The 20,264-nt window shown below is 50.4% G+C and overlaps 1 protein-coding gene across 1 annotated transcript; it reads left to right on the forward strand.

The window, feature by feature from the left end:
* Positions 1-4,098: 4,098 nt before the first annotated feature.
* Positions 4,099-19,691, forward strand: TSPO (translocator protein). Its single transcript, XM_020982810.2, has 4 exons — positions 4,099-4,208; positions 12,713-12,908; positions 18,233-18,371; positions 19,162-19,691. Exons 2-4 carry the CDS (start codon positions 12,727-12,729, stop codon positions 19,345-19,347), a joined length of 507 nt encoding a protein of 168 aa, XP_020838469.1. The 5' UTR covers positions 4,099-4,208; positions 12,713-12,726; the 3' UTR covers positions 19,348-19,691.
* Positions 19,692-20,264: the final 573 nt, after the last annotated feature.

Below are 20,264 nucleotides of genomic sequence, written 5' to 3' on the forward strand. Positions count from 1 at the left end.
CCGGCGCTCCTGTGCGGAAGGCCGCGTGGGTGCGCGCGCAGCTCCATCCGGGCCCCGTGCGCGGAAACCGGAGCCCGGGAGAAAAGTTCCTCCTCCCTGCAGCGCCCTCTGCCTCTCTCCTCTCTCCTTAATTATAATAGTAAATATAACGAATTTTAATAATACAACAATAAAGGGGACAGCCGCCACTTCTGTGACGCTTCAAGGTTTGCAAAGCGCGCCCTTCCCTACATTTGTGGGAGGGTCAATCAAGGTCCTTTGACAGCTGAGCGACTGAGGCTCAGAGAGGGTGAGCCTCTTATCCACGGTCATGCAGCATGCTAGCGCTAGGTTCATCGCCCTAGATCTGGAAGGCACCTCAGAAGCCATCTAGTCCAACGCTCATTTGACAGATAGAAAAACTGAGGTCCAGGGTAGGAAGTGACTTGCCCAAGGTCTTCACATGTGGGGCTCCCCTGTGTCTCCAAGCAGCTGTAGCACGGGCACGGGTCACACATCTTGGCAGATGGCCAAAGCAGGTTTGAGGGTAACCCGCAGGCCCGTCGGCGAATTAGGGGGCTGTCTACCCCAAGCACGTGAAAACATCCCTGTTGAGAATGGACACGAGCACAGTTGGATGCAGCCCTGCGTGGAGGCAGCTGAAGCAGGCGCTGTGGGCCCTGAGAGCGGGGGCAGACGAGGTCGCCCGCTGCCCACGGCCAGTCACCCTGACTTTGTCCTGCTGCCGGACCGCGGTGACTGAAGGAGAAAGCGAGGCTGGCGCGGTTCAGCTCTGCCTCACTCTCCAGTTCACACAAGGCCTTTCTCCTCCAGGCCTGGCTTCTTCACCTGTAAAATGAGGACAAAGAGCAGCCTGGCCTAGAGGGCGGAGAGCTAGGTTCAGCCTTCCAGGCAGGAAGATGCGGGTGTGCGTGTCCTGCCTTCTCGTGCCTCCTGGCTGTGGGGCCTCGGTTCACCTCTCAGTGCCAGGCAGGTGCCTCTGCTTCGGTACAGAAAGAGGTCCCCAAACAGATGGCATCGCTGGTAGGTCTAGACCCCTCCCCCTCCCCAAATGAGTAGAAGGATTGAGCTGTTGAAGAAAGTGCTGGCAAAGTGCACCCTGGACAGGTGTGTGGCCATCCCTCGTGGCGGTGCTGGGGATCACCCCAGAAAATGGGATTTCATTCTAGTCTCCACCTGTAGGCAGCATTTCCCCAAAGGCAAGATGGTAGACACACTGGCAAGTGTGGTGTTGTTAATGATGATAAAGAGGATGAGGATGAGGATGGCAATGGGCAAGGAGCTCTGGCTCAGGAGGCCCAGGACCTGGGTTCAAATCCTGCCTCTGGTGCTTATGACATGTGTGATTGCCTAGGGCCAGTCAGTTAACCTCCCAGAGCCCGGGCTTCTCCAGCTGGAGTTTCCCTCCCTTTCCCACCCCCTCCCAGCCTGAGATCTAGGACCCCTGGGCCTGGTCCTTAGGGGTTCCTTTGGGCTCTGGGAGCCTGTGACCCAGTGACTGGGTGGGAGTAGGGAAGGTTCCACGGAGGACTTGGCTACACAGCTGCATCATGAAGGATGAGAAGGGTTCCAGGATGAGGAAGGAGTGTCCCCCAGACCCAAATGTATGATGAGCAGAGGCAGCGCGTGGGCATATCTGGGAACAGCTTGCTGGTCAATGTTTCCTGGAAAGTGGAGGGTGCCAGGGAACATCCCATGAAATCAGACCAGACTGGGGAGGGCCTTCGATGCCAGGCTGAGCCCTGGCAGCATGAGATGTCACTGAAGATTGTGGGCCAATGACTCCATGGCCTCTGAGGTCCCTTGGAGTTCTGGATCTGTGATCCTAGGGTCCCAAGTCACAACCTCTCTGGGCTTCAGTTTTCTCATCTATAGAAAATGGGGGTGTGTGGGTTGGACTGTATAATTACCTAAGGTCCCTTCCAGTTTTACATACATACTATGAATATAAATCTGGGCCCTGACATTCAGCAGCTGGGTGACCTTGAGCCAATAGCTTCAGTTTTCCAATCTGCCAAATGGGAACAATGACCTTTTCCCTATTAGGGTTGTGATTTCTCTAACTTAGCCTTTAGTCTTAGATGAAGGTCACTGGTAGCAGACTTGCTCAGGGTCACATGAACAGTGTCAGAGTCCAGATTTGTACCCAGGTCTTCCAGTCTCCCAGTTTAGAGCTCTGTCTGCCGAGTCTCACTGCCTCCCTCGGCCTTAAAAGGGAGGGCTTCTCCTTCATTCTGCCCTCTGCTGTTTTGCCAACCAGTCACAGACCCTCCCGGGGCCTCAGGCTTCTTAACTGTGATTTGTAGGGACTGGACCAGAAAATTTCTGAGAATCCATGAGAATGTTGTTACCATAAGGTTTAGGAGGATCATGGGATCACAGATTTACATGGGAAAGGGACCGTAGAGGTCATCTAGTCCATTTTACAGATGAGGAAACTGAGACCCCCCAAGAGCAAAAAGTGGCTTATCCAAGGTCATTCAAGTAGTAAGTAGCACAGTCAGGATTTGAACCCACGTCTTATGATGCCTGACATCCCACCTCTTTCCCTGTGACCAAGTGGGTGAATGAATGAATGAAGTGTTTATTAAGCACTTCCCATGTGCCCAGCACTGAGCTAACTGCTGGGAATACAAACAGAAAAGTCTGACTGGCCGTTGCCTTCAGGGAACTCCCATTCTAATGGGAGAGACCACACACAGTCACAGGGGAAGGTGGCCTGGGCCTTAGGGGGCAGCATCAAAGCAGGTGGTCAGGCCTTACCCTTAATGCCATTTCCCCTGACCAAGTTCTGACTCTGAACCGTTATTCAGCTTTCACTGACTAGGCGCCTACTTACTATGTGCAAGGAGAGGCTGGGATGGGTGGAAGGAATTGGGGCTGTTTAGGCTGAAGAACTGAATGGGTGGAGGGGGAGGGCGGGGCCGGCTCAAGGAAAGGGAATCAGCCTTGTTGGGCTCCGCCCGGAGGGGCTGTCCCGAGATACTCCAAAGAGGACAACTGAGGTTTGATCTCAGCGTCTTGTCCCAGAGTGGAATGACTCAGCTGCCTTGGTAGGTAAGGAATTCCTCGTCCACAGAGGTCCTTGAACAAAGTCTGGACACAAGGTAGAGAAATGGCAAACCTCAAACCCCAAATGGGGTCACAGAGAGTCGACGGACTGAAAAGACTGAGCAACGTCCCCAGCTCTGGCATATAATAGATACTTATTAACTGTCCCGCATCTGTGACTCAGTTTATCCCTCGGTAAAATGAGGGGTTAGTTCTCTCTGTGGCTGCCATTCTGGAATCTCTTGATCCCAAGGTCTCTGGCAGGAGCAGGGGCTGCTCAGGGAAGGATTCTGGGGCTGCGGGGAGCGAGATGGGGCCATATAGGAACAGGGCGGGTGGGGCCGAGGGGCCAGAGAACCAGCTTAATGGTGGAATCGGAACCATCGGCAGAACGTGCACCTGCAGCTAGCCAGAGGCCACAAGGGGGAAGATTACGGCTGGAGGCCGAGACTTGGGGGTCAGCGGCAGGAGGCCATGAGTGGATGAGCCGGGGTGTCTGGGGCTGGGGGAAGAGCCCTGGATGATGGCCCCGGGAGGGGCGGGGAGGCCCGGGAGCCCAAGAGAAGTCCGAGAACAAAGGGTCTGAGAGGTGGCCAGAGAGCCCACAGCACCGAGGGCGTCGGAATAACCATCATTCACTGGTCGACGAGGCTCTGTCGTGCCCAAAGCGCTTTCTTCCCTAGAGCACTGAGGCGGGACGGAGCCATTTGGGCAAAGCAGAATGGAAACACCTGACCTGCCTCAAGTCCGGAAGCCCGCGGTTCAAGTGGCGTACCGGACTCCCCTGACTGTGTGACTTCGGCCTCTAAGGCCGTCGGAGTTATCTTTTGCATTTGTGGAAGGAGTTTCCTCCCTGATGAAATCACTGGTCTGGACTAACAAAAACACAGATGGGGAAACTGAGGCTCCGATAAGTTGAAGGACTAGCTAAGGGTCCCCCAGAAAGACGGGTAGTGTCCGAGGGGAGATCGGGTGCTAAGGCGCGGCGGTTTTCCAGTGGGCGGCTTCTGGCCCAGCCCAGGCTGGGGCGGGCTGGGCGGGCTGGGCGGGCCCTGCCTGGGAGGGGCGGGATTGGCTGCCACCTCCTCGGCTGTCTTCGGTCTGGGCCGCTCCGGTGCGCACCTTCCATTCATTCGCTGCCCCTGCTGAACCTCCAGGTGAGTGAGTCGTGGCCCCGCGCGTCCTGCTGCCCTCTCGCAGCCGCCGGGGCTGAGCTGGGCTCTCTCCCTGGGGCCCGATTGTCCCTCTCTAGCCCGGCTCTCATCCTGCCGTCCCGGGGCACGGCCTGGGGTGTTGGGGCGGGATTTGAAAGGGCCCTAGCCTGAGTTGCGAGCTTTGCCTTTTCCTTCGGGCTGTGGCCGCTCCCTCTCCGGGCCTCCGTTTTCCTGTCTGCTAAATGACGCTGTTGGACTGAATGCGCCCCAAGCCCCTTCGCAGCTCTCACAGTCTGTCATTCTGTGATCTTAAAGATCCCGTCTCCTCACCCCCGCCTCGTTTTACACGTGAAGAAGCTGCCGCCGCATTTAGGCTTGTTCTGGGGCCCTACCCTGCCCCATGTCCCTAGCCTTCGAGGTGCTGTGAGGCCTCCTCTACACTGAAAGAGAGCCCCCGACAGGACAGCAGGTGCTAAGGGGCAGCCTGGCCCGGCCCAGCCCTTCTCCTTTGCTTCTTCCCGGGGCACCTAGCGCCTCATTCTCCCACTTCTCCTTTCTGGGTCGGACATATGTAATGAGGTGGAAGGTAAAGATTCAGAAACAGTTCTGGGAGGGACCTTTGGGACCATGAAGTCCAATTTCCTCATTTTACAGATGAGGCAATTGGGAAGGGGATTGATTGCCCAAGCAGTCACAGACTTGTTTAGCAACGGACTGGGGCAGCCAAAAACTTCCTGCCACTTAGAGCTATCCCAAGGTGGAACAGATCCCCCCCCCCCCGGAGGCAGTGAGTTCCCTACTGATTCCCGCTAAGATTGGCCGGAATACCCTCTGACGTTCCAAAAGGCTGAGATTTCTTTGGTTTCTAAGTGGCTAGATTGGAACCAGAGCCCCTGGGAATCTTCTGGCCGTCAGCCCAGGCCAATTTTTATTACTGGAGGTGTGAAGAGGAGTTCTGAGTCAGCCACCCGGAACCTGGAGGAGAGGAGAAACTGGAAGGGCTGGTGGGCATCCTCTCTGCCCAGGGGCCACGTTTAAATTCCTCTGATGTTCTTCTTAGAGGTGCTGTCTCCTTAGTTCTGGGACTGGTGGGCAGGCTTCGCCTGCAGGGGTGGAGGCCAGCCAGCCTGGGGGAGGAGAGGCCTTATCCTGAGGAAATCAGCACATTCTTTTTGTGGACTGGTCAGGACCCACAGCTCTCGGTAAACTTTCTGGCAGAGTAAGGGATAGCAGGGGCTCCCCCCCTGCTTTTTACAGGTAAGGAAACAAGACCCAGAGAGGCTGCAGCTTGCCCAGGCCACACATGGTATCAAGGCAGAAAGTTACAACACAGCAGACCTCTGGGTCGCTCACTCACCCCAGGGATGACCTTCTTGCCCCACACTCCAGGGAAGCCCCTCAAGATTTGGCACAAAGAAAGTTAGGGTACAAGTGTGGGACTGAACACTGACTTGCAGCTGGCTCTTCACCAGGGGGTGAAAAAGAGCTGGAGGCCTCAGTGGCCCAAGAGCTCAGGTGAGCCAATAGTGTCCCAGAGCAGCTGCAAGAGCCTCCATCCTGGTTGGGGATGTGAGCCCCTTCCATCTTGTCTCCTTCCCTTGACAGGCTGGGATGAACTCCTTCTGGCCTTCCAGCATTAAACTGTAGTTTGTCCTTTGTCCTAGAAGAGGACCATGACATCGGGAGATGATGCCATGGCATGCAAGTGAATTGGGTTGAAGTGAGGGAGGGCTGTTATTAAGGACCTGCTGTGTGCCTAGCCCTGTGCTAGGTACTGGGAGTATAAAGCCAACAACGGGGCCTGCCCTCCAGAGGCTCATTTATCTCTGCCTTGTAGATTCCCTTCTCCCTTGGAAGCGGCCTCTTAATTTCTTTCATCCCTCTGGTGTCTAGAGGCCCCTCCTCCCTCAAACTTAGCTTTTGTACTTAACTTTGTATCTACTTGGATCATACTTGCTATTTGTCTGTGTAAACTTGTCTCCTGGTAGAACTGCAGGGATTGTGTTCCGTTTTTGTCTTTGTATGCTCAGCCTCAGGCTCAGGCCTGGTATGGAACAGAAGGTGTTTACTGAAGTCCTCAGTGATGAATGGGGAATGATGGCCATCAGCCTCCTGGGAAGGAACAATTCCCCCAAAGTCCTTTCCTGAGGAAGGGGAGGCTGCATTTTGGGGCTGGGTCTTCAGCACCATCAAAGGCCTTCTGCCTGGCAGAGTCGGCCAGAATGGCCTCTGAGATTCTGGGCTTCTGTGACGGTAATCACAGTCAGGCTGTCCCCATGGAGCTGCGGAAGGGACCAGACCGCCAGGGCCTCCTCCCACCATGGGTGAGTGCCTTCCCTTCCAGGCCCTGAAAGCAAATGCTGGCAAATCAGAATGGCACCAAATGCAACTGGGTGCTGGCCTTCACTAGCTCCTTCCCTGCTATTTCCAAAGACTTTTGGACCTTAAGAAGGTTTCCTGTCTTGTCTGTGCAACCATGCCTGAGCACTGGGCCTCCCTTTGATGCTCAATTGCATTAAATGCCATTCCAGGCTGGGCCTGGGGGTCATGAAAGGAAGGCCAGTCCCCCTGCCCTCTGCCCTGGTCAGACAACACTGGAGGATTGGGTTCAGTTCTTGGCATCTTGGCATCACTGACAATGGTCGAGAGCATCCAGAGGAGGGTATAGGGCACTACACTTGGAAGCCAGAAAGACCTGCATTGTAATCCCACTTCTGACACTTAGTAGCTGTGTGGCCCTGGCTAAGTCACTTCCCTTCCCTCTCAGACCCTCATTTTTCTCATCCACCCACTGTGTTACGGTAGGGAAGTCACTTAGCCTCTCTGTGACTCCTTATCTGTAACATGAGGTGGGGGAGGTCTTCAAATCTGTGGCCCTTCACAGGGAAGGCAGCTTATCTGGTCCTGAGACAACCCATAGACACAGTTCAGCACCAGGTCCACCCTGGAAGGCTTTCTGGCACAGTAGGACTGGATAGAGCTTGTCTACAGCCTAGGAAACTCAAGCTCATCTGGATTGGAGGAGTCCAGTGTGATCCCCTTTTACAGATAAGAAAACTGAGGCTGAGAAGGGATGATAGATTTAGAGTGAGAAGAGACCCTGGGGAATCTTCTCTCATTTTACAGATGGGGAAACTGAGGTTCTGAGAGTCTCATAAAGGTGAGCTCATACTAGCTTGCTTTCTCGTTGTCCTTCCACTTCTATAAATATATACTTGTTTGACTCTCACTGCAGCCTCATGAGGGAATTGGGTGGGGTTACTAGTCCCTGTTTTGCAGATGAGGCTCCCAGAAGGAAGGGACCTTCCCAAGCCTGCAGAGCTGGGAAGTGGCAGCCCTGGGAGGCCAGGAGGGAAACCTCACGCCAGGGATCCTGCTGTGCCCAGAAACTCCACCCAGGCTGCTCAGCAGGGCTGAGGAGGCCAGACCCTATAAATGTGCAGAGTCATCCTGGCCCTGGCACCTGGGTGGCTGGCAGAGGCCCAGGGGGCTGGGAATCAACTGAGGCTCTTACAACCATTTGTACAGGGAGTGAAGGCCAAGGTGTTTGGTCTTAAGGGAATGAAAGAAGTCAGAGAGAGAGAGAGAGAGAGAGAGAGAGAGAGAGAGAGAGAGAGAGAGAGAGAGAGAGAGAGAGAGAGAGAGAGAGAGAGAGAAGGAGGGAGAGAGGAAGAAAAAGAAAGAGAGGGAGGGAGAGGAGAGGAGAGAGAGAGAGAAGGAGGGAGAGAGGAAGAAGAGAAGAGAAAAGAGAGAAAGGGAGGGAGAGGAGAGAGAGACAGAGGAGAGACAGAGACAGACAGAGAAAGAGGGGGGAGAGAGAGAGGGAGAGGAGAGAAAGAAGGAGAAGAGAAGAGAAAAGAGAGGAGGGAGGGAGAGGAGAGGAGAGAGATGGAAGAAGGAGGGAGAGAGGAAGAAGAGAAAAGAGAGAAAGGGAGGGAGAGGAGAGAGACAGAAAAAGAGGAGGGAGGGAGAGAAAGAGACACAGAGGAGAGACAGAGACAGACAGAGAGAGGGGGGAGAGAGACAGAGACAGAGAAAGAGAGGGGTGGGAGAGAGGAGAAAGAGAGGGAGAGGAGAGAGACAGAGACAGAGGAGAGACAGAGACAGACAGAGAAAGAAAGGGGGGACCAACTGATAAATGGTCAAAGGATATGAACAGAGAGTTCTCAGATGAAGAAATGAAAGCCATCTATAGTCATATGAAAAAATGCTCTAAATCGTTATTGATTAGAGAAATGCAAATCAAAACAACTCTGAGGTACCACATCACACCTATCAGATTGGCCAACATGACAAAACAGGAAAATGATAAACGTTGGAGAGGATGTGGGAAAATTGGAACGCTAATACATTGTTGGTGGAGTTGTGAAATGATCCAACCATTTTGGAGAGCAATTTGGAACTATGCCCAAAGGGCTACAAATATGTGCATACCCTTTGACCCAGCAATAGCACTTCTAGGGCTATATCCCAAAGAGATCAAACAAATGGGAAAAGGACCCACATGTACAAAAATATTCATAGCAGCTCTTTCTGTGGTGGCCAAGAATTGAAAATTGAGAGGATGCCCATCAATTGGGGAATGACTGAGCAAGTCATGGTATATGAATGTAATGGAATACTATTGTGCTATAAGAAATGATGAACAGGCTGACTTCAGAAAAACCTGGAAAGACTTACATGGTCTGATGCTGAGTGAAGTGAGCAGAACCAAGAGGACTTTGTACACAATAACAGCCACGTTATGCGATGACTAATATTGTTAAACTGAACCCTTCTCAGCATTATGAGGATCTAAGACATCTCCAGAGGCCTCGGGATGGAAAATGCTGTCCATATCCAAAGAAAGAACTATGGAAGTCGAATTGCTATCACTTACTTTTACCTTCCGTTGCGTTTTGTTTCCTCTTTCTGGTGGTTCCTCCTATTGGTTTTAATTTTTACTTATAACTTCACTAATGTGAAAATATGTTTAATGGGTATGTAAATGTAAAGCCTATATCAGATTGTGCGCCATCTTGGGGAGGGTGGGGGGAGGAAGGGGGAGAAAAATTTTCAACTCAAAAGCATATGGAAGTGATTGTTGATAAATCAAAATAAGTTAAAAAAAAAGAAAGAAAGAGAGGGGGGAGAAAGAGAGAGAGGAGAGAGGAGTGGGGGGAGAGAGAGAGAGGGAAGAAGGAGGGAGAGAGGAAGAAGAGAAGAGAAAAGAGAGGGAGGGAGAGGTGAGAGAGACAGAGAAAAAGAGGAGGGAAGGAGACAGAGACAGACAGAGAAAGAGAGGGGGGAGAGAGACAGACAGAGGACAGAGAGAGAGAGAAAGGAAGGAGAAGAGAAAAGAGAAAGAGAGGGAGGGAGAGGAGAGGAGACAGAGAGAAGGAGGGAGAGAGGAAGAAGAAGAGAAGAGAAAAGAGAAAGGGAGGGAGAGGAGAGAGAAAAAGAGGAGGGAGGGAGAAAGACAGAAAGACAGGAGAGACAGAGACAGAGAAAGAGAGAGGAGAGAGGAGTGAGAGAGAGAGACAGAGAGACAGAGAGACAGAGAGAGAAGAGAGGGAGCCAGGCTTAGGGAGAAGAGCTCCCATGAGCTGGAAGAAGGTCTTGGTTATCTGTCTGGTGAGAGCCTGGACAGTGAGAAGAACCCTTAGCTGGGTGTCAGGGGCCTGAGTTCTCATCCCAGCTGCGTTGATAATCATAACTCGGGCCTGCAGAGAGCCTGGCGTTTTGTAAAGCACTTTGATCACCATGGCCCAGTGAGGTCAATAGTGTGAGTCTCAGTATCCCCATTTCACAGATGAGGAAACTGAAGCTCCCATTCACTGAATGACTCCCCAGCTGGGAAGTACCAGAGCCTAGTCTCCCAGCTCAAAGTCCAGGGCTTTCATAACACACCATGGTCTTACAGGCCATGCCTGTAATCCCCGCCTCCCACCTGCTCTAGTGGGACCTGCCTCTTGCCTTCCTTGCTGCTCCCTTCCTGCTTTTCATCACATGTCGATCTGAATTTGGCTCTGAGCTGAGAGAGCTAAGGGGGGACCTGTGTACTCCACAGCCCATGGGTGCCTCAGGCCAACAGGAGCAAGTGAGGGCACGTCCACATCTTTCTTCCTTCATGGGACCTAGAAGGAGGGTTCTAAGACACCAGAGCCAGGACCTCAGGGCCACAGGCTTTGCAGCAGCCGTGATAAGAACAGCCACGTTTAAAGCAGTTTACACCTAGGTAATACCGGTATTAACGGACACTTTTGAAATGGCAAAAACAGCAGGCTGGGCCAGTATCCTAACAAAACCCCACACGACATGAACAAAATATCAGGCCCGTTGCCCTAAGGCATCTGGAGAAAGACTTCCACTTCCATGCAGACAAGGAGAAAAAAGACATGCGTCAGGACCGAGCATGTGATGTGCAGCTTAAAAGAAATATTTTTTGAATAAGATGGTGGCTCCTTCACTGATGAACAGTCGAGGCTACCAGCAGGCACATGCCACCAGGTTTGCTGAATGTGACCGATGCTGGCCCCTCAACTCTGATTGAGCTGATGAAATTAGAAAGCTTTAAGAGCAGAATGGAAAGACCCTCTAGGGGTGACACCCACAGGAACCTGGCAATGCTACATCAAGAAGAAAAGGCGGCTAAGCCCTGCAGATATGTCTATGGAAACGAGGGGTTAATGGCAGGCAATTCAGGGTGAGGTTATTGCCACTAGAAACTGAACAGGGGTTCCTTAGGGATCCCCAACTTAGTGACCGATGTGGGTGATACAGGAAAATGGTGGAGAGCTGCTGGGTGTAAAGAGTTTAGCACCAACTGAATACTTAAGACATGACGTGGTAGCGAGACTTATACCATCCATCAGAACCCTGACAGGTGACAAATCCCTAGACTCCAAATGCAGATCTCAAAAAATCTCAGAGAACTCAACCAGCCGACTATGCTGGAACTAGACCATCACCACAGAGCCCACTGTTGCCCCACCCCCAATTCTCTCAACATAATAAGGTTTTAAAAAAATGGGTTTGGTCATCCCAAATACTCATAATCTTTTTTAATATAATATTTTATTTTCCCTAATTACATATTAAAAACTAATTTTTAGAAACATTTAAGGGGCAGGTAGATGGTGCAGTAGATAGAGCACCGGCCCTGAAGTCAGGAGGACCTGAGTTCAAATCTGGTCTCAGACTTGTCCCTTACTTGTGTCATACTAGCTGTGTGACCCTGGGCAATTACCTTAAAAAAAACATTTTAAAAAATTTTGAGTACTAAATTCTATCCCTCACTTCCTCCATCCCCCCTCCTCTTCTCTGAGATGGAAAGTAATCAAATATAGGTTATATGTGTGCAATCAGGTAAAACATTTCCATCTTAGTCATTCTGTGCAAGAATGAAAGAAAGTGAAAAATAGTGTGCTTCAGTCTGCATTCAGACAACATCAGTTCTTTCTCTGGAGACGGACAGTGTGTATGCTTCATCATTAGTCCTTTGGGATTGTCTTGGATCATCACATTGCTGAGGAGAGCCAAGTCATTCACAGTTCTGTATTGCACAATGTTGCTATTACTATGTACAACGTTCTCCTGGTTCTGCTCACTTCACTCAGCATCAGACCGTACAAGTCTTTCCAGGTTTTCCTGAAGTCAGCCTGTTCATCATTTCTTATAGCACAAATGGTATTCCATCATAATCATATACCATAGCTTGTTCAGCCATCCCCCAATGAATGGGCATCCCCTCAATTTCCAATTCTTGGCCACCACAGAAAGAGCTGCTATAAATATTTTTGTACAAATAGGTCCTTTTCCTTTTTCTTTGATCTCTTTGGGATACAGACCTAGAAGTGCTATTGCTGGGTCAAAGGATATGCATATTTTTATAGTCCTTTGGGCATAGTTCCAAATTGTTCTCCAGAATGGTTGGATCAGCTCACAACTCTGACAACAATGCATTAGTGTCCCAATTTTCCCACATCCCCTCCTACATTTACCATTTTCCTTTTTGTCATATTACTCAGATAGGTGTGAGGTGGCACCTCGGAGTTATTTTAACCAAATACTCATAATCTTTAAGTTATAATGAACAAAAACCTCTCAAAACACAGAGACTTAACAAAGATCAGGACTGTGAAGAAACAGATGAGGCGTTTCCCTACCATCCCCGTCAGCCCGCTGGCTGCTGGGCTGCCCCAGTGCTGCTTGCAGTCAGCCGACAAAGCATGTGCTCAGATCCCAATACTTTTATTCAGTGATAAAAAGTAGTTCTTTTATCTGCCTGTGCAACAGCTCCCTGGACACTAGATATAAAAGAATAGTGGCAGAATGGCAATTTGTCCCAGGGCCATCCAAAAATTGAAGGGTGATGATAATAATGAGAATGAGATGATAACAATAGTGTAGAGTCAGAATGAGAACTGAACCTTCTGCCTCCTGGCCTGGCCCGGCCCCGCCCAGCCCACACTGCTCTAAACTCCAGCCACCCAACCCTAACAGAACCCCTGTCTTTTGTCTTTCAGAGAGCACACCAGACATGGCGCCCTCATGGGTCCCTGCGGTCGGTTTCACACTGTTCCCGAACATTGGTGGGATCCTGGGATCCCGGATCACAAGCCAGGAGGTTCCAACATGGTATGCAACTCTGAAGAAGCCATCATGGCATCCACCCTACTGGACGCTGGGTCCCGTCTGGGGCACGTTGTACACGGCTATGGGGTAGGTCCATCATAGATTTAAATACCAAACACACAAAGTAGAATTAGAATCACAGATTCTGAGTTAGAAGGGAATCACTTCCCACTTGGTACAGGAATCTTCTCTAGGGTGCCTCTGGCAGGTGGTCATTCAACCTTTGCTTGGATACTTCTGGTGATGGGGATCTCAGTACTTCACAAAGCAATCCATTCAATTATTGGACTGCTCTGATTTTCATAAAGTCTTTTGTCTGTTAAGTCACAGCAGCATGGTAGGTCGGTAAGAACACGGATACAGTTGTCATTTGGACCTTCAGCAGCCTTGCTGATGAAGCCTGCGTCCTGGCTCTCAGCAAAGAAGTGGTGGGCTCCAGGTGTGGAGTGAGGCACACGTTGTTTGCTCTACGTGGCTGCACTTTTTATTCACTAGAGAGGTTCTCTTTGGTGGGGGTGGGGGAGGGGGGAGAGGGGAACCCTCGGAGAAATTGATGTCAATGGGACAGTGATGGAAAAAGAGGCATCGATAAAACGTGAATCAATGACAGCAAAAACAAAAACATTGGCTCTGGAGATCTGGGTCCAACTCACAGCTCCATTACTTACCATGTGACCTTGGACAGGTCACCTCTTGGGACCTCAGTTTCCTCTGCTGTAAAACAAGGAAATTGGCCTAGGGCCCTCCAAGCACCCGTCCATCCCTAAGGCCATCCTCTGGTGCAGGTTGTCACCTTTGCTCTTGGCCCTTTCAGGCCAGCCAGGACAAGTGGGATCCCTCTTTCTGGGGACGTGGTTTGAAGGCATCTATCATCTCATCCCATAAATCTATCCCAAAGTGCAGTGAGGCACCAGGAGGCAGTGAGTTCCCCATCACTGTCTGCCTTCAGGTGGAGGCTGCGTGTCATTTGTAGGGGAGATTCCTGTTTTTCATTCATTCATCCATCCATCCATCCAGCATTTATTAAGTGCACGCTACAAGCTGCAGGCTGTGCTAAGTGCTTAGGATACAAAGACAAAAGTAAAACATTGTTTGCCCTTATAGAGCTTACACGCTATTGGGAGAGATAACATAATGTGAACATAAAACTATATATAAATAGATAGAAAGTAGATTCAAAATAACTTCTGGAGGTTGGGAGGGGGAGGGCACAAATAGCTCTCCGTGCCTCGGTTTTCCCTGTCTGTGAAATGGGGGGGTTGGGCTCAGTGACCTCCAAGGGCCCTCCTAGCTTGGACACCGGGAAGCTCTGGGCCCTCGATGGACCTACGCTGTTCTTCTCTTCCGGGAACGTTCACCTCTGGATGCAAAAATCCCTCAGCTGCTGTTTGTTATCCTTGGGTTGGGAAGGATGGAGCTGGAAAGATTTGCTTCTTAAGCAGAGGCAGTGTGGAAAGTGTGTTAATTTTGGAGTTAGGGGAGCTGGGTTCACATCCAAGCTCTATCACTTATGACCCATGTGACCTTGGGCAAGTCTATTTCTCCCTCTAAGCCTCAGTTGTCCTATCTGTTCAATGAAGGGGCTAGATGAGATGGTCTCTGAGGTGGCCCTTTTTAGGGGCGACTTTTATGATTCCTGTTTTATAGATGAGGAAACCGAAGCTGAATGAGAAGTGAACTATCCAGGGTCACATGACTAGTAAGTGTGAGAGGCAGGATTTGAACCCAGGCCATCTTGACTTCAGGTCCTAGTGGTCTAGCTTCTGTTCCAGCCGCCTCAGGCATATTCTGGGCCCCTGGGTGCTGAGCCTTAGAATGATGCAAGAGCAGCTCGGGTCATTTAGCGTGATGGCTGTTTCCCGTAAGGGGCTTTTCTTGAGAATGAAACGAAAGTTAGGAGCTGTAGACAGCACCGCTCACAGCCAGCCCTGAGCCCCCTGCTCTAGTGGAGACCATACCTCTGTTAGGTGCCTGCTGTGTGCTGTCTGAACAGCAGTGTGCCAGGCACTGAGCTCGGTACAGTTGCTAATACAAAGATCAAGGCTCTGCCCTCACAGAGCTTCTCCTCCACTCGAACAGAAGTTTGTAGCCTGGGGTCTGTGGCCTTGCTTTAAAAGATATTTTGATAACTGTACTTCAGCATAATTTGTTTCCTTTGTGATTCAGCTTGTTTTGCTCTTACCCTGAGAGACACGTGGGAGGGAGGTCTGGAGGCTGACAGGCGAGAAGACCTTGCTGTTGTCATCATCATCATCATCATCAGCTCTTCTACAGTACCTACCATTTGCCAGGCACAAGTGCTTTACAAATATTATTTTTTCCCCTCATTTGTGAAGAAGGTGCTATTATTATTTCCATTTTACAGTTGAGGACACTGAGGCAAGCAGAGGTTATGGGACTTGCCCAAGGTCATTCAGGTAGTAAGGACTGGCCAGAATTGGGGTCAAGATCTCCTGACACCTTGTCCATGGCTTCTTAATCATTTCTATGGCACTTGGAAGACCTTTACACCCGTGATCTCATTAGCAGTGTACAACTCTGTGAGGCTGGCATCATTTCTAGCTTACAGATGAGGAAACGGAGGCAGAGTCAGTGACTACTAACTCTGGGTCACACAGCTAGTAATGCCATGATGCCAATGCTTCATTTCTTCTGTCAAAAATAGATTCTTACTGATATCTTTTGTTTTAACATTGCCTGGACTTCCCCTCACGTCTCCCTCCCCTTTCCTCCTTTCCAGGGAGCCATCCCTTAGAACAAAGAATTAAAAAATAAAATAAAAAAATAAAATGTCATTTTTTGGGGTTCATTTTTGGTGAGGCAGTCGGGAGTAAGTGACTTGCTCAGGGTCACATAGCTAGTGAGTGTCTAAAGCAGGATTTGAACTAAGGTTTTTTTGGACTGCTGGTGCAGTGCTCTGTCCACTGGACTACCCAGCTGCCGTGTGTCCCTGGGAAAGACTCTTCCCTTCAGTGATGTCTGTGACTAAATTTCTACTGGGGAACAGGTGAACTCCCTTCCCTGGAGGCTGAAACGGAATTTCTTGGGAAGTTGCTTCGTTGCGTGGCTTGAGCGCCCTCCAGTGGCCACAGGAGAAACAAATTCCCATAGGAAGGGAAATATTTGCATGGGCATGGCAGTGGTGGGAGGTCTGGGGCTGTTGGTACAGTGGGGCGTGGGCCTGGATTCGATTCCAATCATCTTTCCTCTGTGACCCAGCAGCCCTCATTCCAGAGGAGGACAGATGTGACCCACAAGGCAGCCACGAAGGATGCGAGTGGATGGGCTAGGAAGGACCACTCCATCCACAGACAGACCTGGTCCGATTCCCTCTTCTGACCCTGACTACTTACATAACCTGGACAAGTCACTTAACTTCCCTGGGCGAGCTCTCCCTATCTGTAAAATGACAGAGCTGGACTAGATCAGGGGTCCTTAGTCTGGGGTCCACGGACAATTTCAGGAAGTCTGTGAACTTGGGTGGGAAAAAAACACAGCTCTTCATTTCCACTCTACTCCTGTTGATATTTAGTATTTCCTTCAATCATTTAAAAACCTGATTGTAAACTTCACAGACCTCCTGCTGAGGGGTCCATGACCCCACCCAGAAAGTCTAGAACCCCTGCACTCGGCGGTCTCTGAGATCTCCTAGCTTCAACCTAGGACTCCAGGGTCCTGTGATCACGTCCAGAATGGCTGACAGTGACATTTAATCAAGGTGGCAAAAGGATGGATGAGGTCTTGTAGCAGAAAGACTGCTAAGCTTGAAGCCAGGCGACCTGGGTTCTAGTTTAGGCTTCAGTCCTTACCAGCTATGTGACCTTTCAGCTGTAGGGCCTCAACTTCATTATCCATAATAATACTGGCACTGGGGCAGCGAGGTGGTGCAGTGGATAGAGCACTGGCCTTGGGGTCAGGAGGACCTGAGTTCAAATCCAGCCTCAGACAGTTGACACTTACTGGCTGTGTGACCCTGGGCAGGTCACTTAACCATGACTGCCTCCAAAACGAAAAAAAAAAATAATACTGGCACTGCCTGTCTCTCTGGGCTCTTGTAAACTTTGCATGTGCTTATGACAATCAATTATTAATATAAAACCAAAACATGGCAATAAAACTTTAAAAAGAAATGCAATCAAAACCACTGCACAAGTACAAGATGGACAGAAAGGGGCTAGACTACAGCTCATGTGAAAAACATTTGGAGGCCTCAGTGGCCTCCATAAGAAAAGAGCATGGGGCAGCTAGGTGGCACTGTGGATAAAGCTCCAGCCTTGGAGTCAGGAGGACCTGAGTTCAAATCCAGCCTCAGACACTCGACACTTACTAGCTGTGTGACCTTAAGGCAAGTCACTTAACCCCAGTTGCCTCACCAAAAAAAAAAAAATCACCAATTAACATGTATGGAGCAGCTGGGTGGCACAGTGGATAGAGCACTGGCCCTGAAGTCAGGAGGACCTGAGTTCAAATGCGGCCTCAGACCAAACACTTGACACTTACTAGCTGTGTGGCCCTAGGCAAGTCACTGAACCCCAATTGCCTTAAAAAACAAAAACAAAAAAAACTCAGCGTGATGGGGCAGTCAAAAAAATGAATTTAACCTCAAGCTGGAGGAAAAGAGGTTTAGTGATGATAGAGACTGAAGACCTGAGAGGAAGTCCCACCTCAGGCATTTACTAGCTATGTGTGACTGAAGGCCCATTACCTAGCCTCTCAGTGAACCAGTCCACTCTCTAAGACTGTAACTTAACAATGAGGTGCCATCTGCACCAGGGGAGGAATTTCCATACCAGGAGTTCTTTCACATAGATTAAATTACAGGTCCGGAGGCCTCCCGGGAAATTCCTTCTTCCCAATCCAATGACATAAATACTTTGCAAATTCGAAAAGTCCATACCGGCCTCTTCCAAGTCGGTCCACATCTGAAATGTGCTGTTTTGAGAACGTCAGTTTGGAGTGCCTAGCCAGGACTACAGAGGGCCTCAAAATCATCTCATACAAGAAGAATTTATTGAAGGATCTGGGATGTTTAATCTGGAGAAGGGAAACTGAGCAGGGACGCGTGAGCTACCTCCAGATCTCTGAAGGGCTGTCCTATGGGGGAGGGCACAGCCCTCGATCTGCTTGGCCCCTGAGGCGAGAACCAGGATGAGGGTGGGGAAGTTACAGGGAGGCAAAGTTAGGTGGGGTATCAGGACAAACTTCCTAACAATGAGAGCCATCCCAAGGGGGATGAGTTGCCTTGGAGCGGGGTTCCTCACCATCAAGCAGAAGGTGGAGGGGGAACCACTTGACGTGAATGCCGTAAAGGGCATGCCAACTCGGCTTCCAAGCTGGAGGTTCTGGGATTGGTTTTCTACCTTGCCTTCCACGTGGAGCTCACCTCCTTTCTGATCGGTGCTCTGTTTCAGGTATGGATCCTACCTGGTTTGGAAGGAGCTGGGGGGCTTCACAGAGAAGGCCATAGTGCCCCTGGGACTCTACGCAGGGCAGCTGGCTCTCAACTGGGCCTGGCCACCCTTATTCTTCGGTGCTCACCAGATGGGCTGGGTAAGTTTGGATTCTGGGCTCTCTCTGCCTTTTGTATCCCTGCCTCAGAGAGTGGGCAAAGCGGGAGTTGTGACCTCCCTTTGATTGCATTAAGTGTTTTGTCTGGTGAGAGCCAAGGGAGAAAGCAGTGGTGACAACAGTGATCGTGATGATGATGAAGAATGATGGTGGTAGGAAGGATGACAGAATTGATCCTCTGCTCTCCCCTCCCCTGATGCATCCTCATGCCTCCTGAAGACTGGGAACTGGAAAGGCTCTTGGCCCAAGTCTGGTACCAGCCTGGGTGTCTCTCCTCTAGGGATCAGCCTAGCCGAGGGTGGAGGGGAAGGAGCTTTGTGGCCACAGAAATTTACTAGGTCCATCTACTAGGGGCTCCTGATGCAGCAGCTGGGATTTGAACTGTGTTTTGAAGGACATTTCCCTCCTCGTTATCTCCATCATGGCTTTATTCAGGTTTAGCAAAGTGTTTGTTTCTTTTTTTAAACAACCCAGCATGTTGTGAAGTACTAAGTAAAAATTCTGTTATCTCCATTTGACAGCTAAGAAAATGGAGGCTGAGAGAGGTGACTTGGCCAGGGTCACCCAGGGCTTCAGTGGAAGGGCTGCAGCTTGAGGCCAGGTGTCTCCTGACTTGAGTCCAAGGCTTCCCTGGCCTGGCCTGCAGTCTCTCTGAGCTAAGGAGACCAGCAGCTGCTGCTTAGACACGGCTCCATACTGAAAAGTTTCTGGGCTGGCATCTCAGGGTCCTTGTAACTGTGACGGTGACTCCCTCCCTCTTCCCCCTCTGCAGGGCCTGGCGGAGATCATCCTGACCAGTGGGGCTGCAGTGGCCACCACTGTGGCCTGGTACCCAGTGAGCCCGACAGCCGCCTGCCTCATGTACCCTTACCTGGCCTGGATGGTGATGGCCACAACCCTGAATTACTGCGTCTGGAGGGATAACAAAGACAAAAAGCGTCACTCTGATGCTGAGTAAAGGAGCTCTGGGGTTCCCCTCTCAGAACCGAGACGAGTGTGTTGCTAAAGCCAACTTGAGGCTCTCACCTGAGAGCCTTCTCCTTCAGCGGGTCAGCTTGGCAAGGAAACCAAACCCATTCCCTCTGTGGGTGGGGGCCACCCCAAAGGGGGCATCTTGTTGTAAAATTCCCAACTGATGTCAAGATATAAATTGGGTTGTGACTAGTTCCCGCTTTTTAAATGACCCTCACCTCCACCACAAACCAGCAATAGAGCCAAGCGAGCCTGCTCTCACCATTTGGTCGTACTATAGTGGCTCATGGCCCCACCTTTTATATGCAAATAAATTTCTCAACAACCATACTGTGATGTAGACATTTGACGTGGAGAAAATCCCAGGTCCTTTCAGAAACTCACTTAAGTATGTCCAGTCTGTTCCAAGGGGTGGGTAGGCGTGTGGACAGAATACTGGCCTGGGAGTCCTAGACTCACAGAATCTGGAGGGTGGGATGGTGCAAGCCACACCTCAAAGAAATCTCCACTGAAACCCCCCTACCAACTGGTGGTTCAGCCTTTGCTGGCAGATCTCCAAGGAGGAGTCCACTCCCCCACTTTCCCACTTCAGGGCACCCCTAATTGCGGGGAATGACTTCCTGCCACCCAGCCTCAGTCTACCTCTCCACAGCTTCTACCCATTGCCCCTGGCTCTGCAAACAGAACCAAGCTAATCCAGCTGCTACTTTCACATCAGTCCTGTTTTATTTTTAAAACTGTTTATTCATATTGTTTGACAACTTACCTATTAATGATCTTCCTTGTTGCATGCTTTAGTTCTTAGACCTAAGTTTGAGTATGTATTTTTAAAATTAAAAAAAAAAAGCTGAGTTCTAAATTCCCTCCCATCCCCCATCACAATCCTTCTGATACAGCTAACAC

The sequence above is a fragment of the Phascolarctos cinereus genome, unplaced genomic scaffold, assembly GCF_003287225.1.
Source record: "Phascolarctos cinereus isolate Bilbo 61053 unplaced genomic scaffold, phaCin_HiC Scaffold_1;HRSCAF=81, whole genome shotgun sequence".
Classification (NCBI taxonomy): Eukaryota; Metazoa; Chordata; class Mammalia; order Diprotodontia; family Phascolarctidae; genus Phascolarctos; species Phascolarctos cinereus.

Excerpts from the sequence above, each read along its gene's own strand:
- TSPO (XM_020982810.2), top strand. The coding sequence starts at position 12,727 with ATGGCGCCCTCATGGGTCCCTGCGGTCGGTTTCACACTGTTCCCGAAC. Across the intron at positions 12,909-18,232 it reads ACGTTGTACACGGCTATGGG|GTATGGATCCTACCTGGTTT; the intron begins GTAGGTCCATCA and ends GCTCTGTTTCAG. Across the intron at positions 18,372-19,161 it reads GTGCTCACCAGATGGGCTGG|GGCCTGGCGGAGATCATCCT; the intron begins GTAAGTTTGGAT and ends CCCCCTCTGCAG.